We start from the raw sequence: 3,857 nt of genomic DNA, 5'->3' as shown, positions 1-3,857 counted from the left end.
AGTCTAATTTTGCCATGGGGAGGCTGCCTTCCACATTCAGGAAGTGCTACATGCTGGACTTTGGTCTGGCGAGGCAGTACACCAACACCAACGGGGAAGTGAGACCAGTAAGTCCTGCCTTCCTCTGCACCTGATTCTCTCTCTCTCTCTCTCTCTCTCTCTCTCTCTCTGGTGCATGCTGGTAGTGGGTGTGTGATGGAGTGACCGGTTGATTTCCTGGTTTTCCGTAACTTTTTTTACTTTTCGTGTCTCTTGTTAATGAACTGAAAGAACAGGGAGCGATTCGGAGTGGTAGAAGTAGTAGAGGAGTTGTGGTAGGTGAGTGGAGCAGGAGAAGGAGCAGGATGGCGTCCTTCACACAGAGGGCAGCGTCTCCTGTCTCCCTCCGGAATGGAGTCGGGTGTGTACCTGCAAGCAGTGTGGCAGTGGAGGAAGTGCTGCTGGTGGCAGGAAGAGAAATCGGATATGGGAATATCTTATTGGCTTCCAGCAGGTGAATCTTTTGGTCAGTGAGGGGATTACGGTGAGAATGTTACTGTTACACCGTTAATCACTCCAACTACGCGAGTTACTGTCTTTAATGTACCGCCGTTCATTCATAACGATGAGATCGAGCTTCTGCACTATGGCAAACTAGCCAGCGCATTTAAACCTGTTCCTCCGGGCTGCAAAAACAAGGAGCTAAAGCAGGGGTGGGCAAACCTTTTGACTCACGGGCCACAATGGGTTCTAAAATTTGACAGAGGGGCCGGGCCAGGATATACTTACACACACACACACACACACACACACACACACACACACACACACACACACACATATATATACTGTATATATGTAAATATATATATATATATATATATATATATATATATTTTAATATTACATTAGAGATTTGGCCTGTGACATGAATATGTAAGGCTCATTGTACAAATTGCTTTCCAAATGCAGTAATTAAATTAACAATTACATTTATTAAATTTCAGTTAAATAAACACAGCAGAAAAACACAAAATCAGTTTCATCAAGTGCCAAAACATCAACAACTTGTTGATCTTTTTTTTTTTTTTTTTTTTTTGCCATTGCATTAATAAACACAGGAAAAAAATCTCAGTTGAGTTTCAGTAGGAACAGTGTTGTTGAACTTCTGTTCTGGAGTCTGTTGTGGCAATTCTCAGGATAGATCCGAGGTGTTGGTCAGTTAAGCTGGATCTGTGAGGGGCTTTGATCGGACATCAGTAAAAAAATATTTTGTTATATCCACTTTTCTTTGATAAGCTGATTTTTGCAGAAGGGCTCATTAAAGAGGAGAAGAGAGTAGTACATGCGAACAAGGTCAATATAGATGAAGTGCACCATATTTTAGGGAAACATGGGCATTACAGGAGAAAGGTCAATTAAACAAGGTTTACCTGCATAAGCGTAAATTTCATTTAACAGTGGGGGGTTAGATGTGTCCTTCAGAGTTTGGTATGATGGTAGGGCATACATAATTTATGCTAATACTGGTAACATGAAGTGTTTTGAGTGTGGGGCTGTTGACATAAGAGGTTAGCATGTCCACACAAGGCTCAGACCTCTAAAGAGACACCTGGAGCAAACACAGAGGAAGAACCTGAACCCAGCACAGGGCAAGCAGTTAGACCCAGGGCTAAAGAGGTGTCTGGACCCAGGGCTGAGGAGGAGTCTGGACCCAGTGCTGAGGAGGAGTCTAGACCCAGTGCTGAGGAGGAGTCTAGACCCAGTGCTGAGGAGGAGTCTAGACCCAGTAATTAGGAGGAATCTAGACCCAGGGCTGAGGGTGGAGTCTAGACCCAGTAATTAGGAGGAATCTAGACCCAGGGCTGAGGGTGGAGTCTAGACCCAGGGCTGAGGGTGGAGTCTAGACCCAGGGCTGAGGAGGAGTCTAGACCCAGTAATTAGGAGGAATCTAGACCCAGGGCTGAGGGTGGAGTCTAGACCCAGGGCTGAGGGTGGAGTCTAGACCCAGGGCTGAGGAGGAAACTAGACCCAGGGCTGAGAAGGAATCACTGCTGAGGAGGAGTCTAGGCCCAGGGCTGAGGAGGAATCAGTGCTGAGTGCGGAAACCTCAGACTCCAACCTGTCCTTTAAATCACCTCAGACACGTCTCTTCAAGGACATGACAAAGAAAACGATATACCACCTCACAGTAAAGGCTTCGCAAAAAGCCTCAAGATGGCCAGAGATGTTGAACCCAGACTTTGTGGTGCGGGACAGGTGGAGGACCCTGTATAATCCCCCTGTAGAGAAGCGTACAGCTGACCTGCAGTGGAGGATCATTCACGGGGCAATAGCTACAGACGGACATGTGGCCCACCTCAATCCGGCAGTGAAGGTGGACTGCAGGTTCTGTGGGGAACTTCATGGATCATCTGCTCTTAAAATGCAGAAGATTACATAGTCTTTTTATGTTGATTAAGTGCTGGTTCCAAAAACTTGAAGAAGTTCTCTTTTTATCAGGGGACTGAAATACAAATTCTCAGAAAGGGGTGATAGTTTCATAGACACAATCTTCTCCTTTCTGAGAATTAGTATTTCAGTAAAAAGCAGGATGTACATTTTACCTATTAAAATATAATATGTACATCCGGCTTTTTACTGAAATATTTCTACAGGGAAAAAAGGTCAAAATAGAAAATAAAGTTGCTGTTAAACCCCTTTTTGCCCCCCCCCCCTCTCTCTCCCTCTCTTTCACTCAGAATCTAGATTAAAAGGTTGATTCATTACATGATAAATAATGGACATTTGTATTGCCAAAGTATAGAAGATCCAGACCCATAACACTAACAGTCAGAAATGTGTAAATGTGATCAGCCGTGCGGGGTGTGTGTGTGATCAGCCGTGCGGGGTGTGTGTGTGATCAGCCGTGCGGGGTGTATGTGTGATCAGCCATGCTGGGTGTAAGTGCGGGGTGTGTGTGTGATCAGCCGTGCGGGGTCTGTGTGTGATCAGCCGTGCGGGGTGTGTGTGTGATCAGCCGTGCGGGGTGTAAGTGCGGGGTGTGTGTGTGATCAGCCGTGCGGGGTGTAAGTGCGGGGTGTGTGTGTGATCAGCCGTGCGGGGTGTAAGTGTGATCAGCCGTGCGGGGTGAAAGTGTGATCAGCCGTGCGGGGTGTATGTGTGATCAGCCGTGCCGGGTGTAAGTGTGATCAGCCGTGCGGGGTGTATGTGTGATCAGCCGTGCGGGGTGTAAGTGTGATCAGCCGTGCGGGGTGTGTGTGTGTGATCAGCCGTGCGGGGTGTATGTGTGATCAGCCGTGCGGGGTGTGTGTGTGTGATCAGCCGTGCGGGGTGTATGTGTGATCAGCCGTGCGGGGTGTATGTGTGATCAGCCGTGCGGGGTGGGTGTAAGTGTGATCAGCCGTGCGGGGTGTGTGTGTGTGATCAGCCGTGCGGGGTGTGTGTGTGATCAGCCGTGCCGGGTGTGAGTGTGATCAGCCGTGCGGGGTGTATGTGTGATCAGCCGTGCCGGGTGTGAGTGTGATCAGCCGTGCGGGGTCAAGTCAAGTCAAGTCAAGTTTATTTGTATAGCGCTTTTCACAACAGACATTGTCTCAAAGCAGCTTTACAGAAAACAACAGTGAAGGTGAAGGTGTGCGTTTATCCCTGATGAGCAGCCGTGGCGACTGTGGCAAGGAAAAACTCCCTTAGATGATATGAGGAAGAAACCTTGAGAGGAACCAGACTCAAAGGGGAACCCATCCTCATATGGGTGACATCAAAAGTTTGGTCATAAATCTTTCAACAATACAGAACAATTTGTGATCATCATAGATCCAGCATCAGCTTCTCCATGCCAGGGCCTTTAAACACTCGGCATCTACTTCTCCATGATC

The 3,857-nt window shown here is 47.5% G+C and overlaps 1 protein-coding gene across 1 annotated transcript in view; it reads left to right on the top strand.

Annotated features, from left to right (window-relative positions):
- ttbk1a (tau tubulin kinase 1a) overlaps positions 1 to 2,071 on the top strand; it is an 8,256-nt gene extending 6,185 nt beyond the window's left edge. Inside the window, exons 8-9 of the mRNA XM_083551425.1 lie at positions 3 to 523; positions 1,483 to 2,071. Coding sequence (XP_083407551.1) covers positions 3 to 134 — 132 coding nt within the window. The 3' untranslated portion in view covers positions 135 to 523; positions 1,483 to 2,071. The remainder of the gene's footprint in view (positions 1 to 2; positions 524 to 1,482) is intronic.
- The last annotated feature ends 1,786 nt before the right edge of the window (positions 2,072 to 3,857 follow it).

The sequence above is a fragment of the Silurus aristotelis genome (assembly GCF_946808225.1).
Source record: "Silurus aristotelis genome assembly, chromosome: 9".
NCBI classification, from domain to species: Eukaryota; Metazoa; Chordata; class Actinopteri; order Siluriformes; family Siluridae; genus Silurus; species Silurus aristotelis.
The sequence above is the reverse complement of the archived record's forward strand: the minus strand, read 5'-3'. Positions and strand labels throughout refer to the sequence as shown.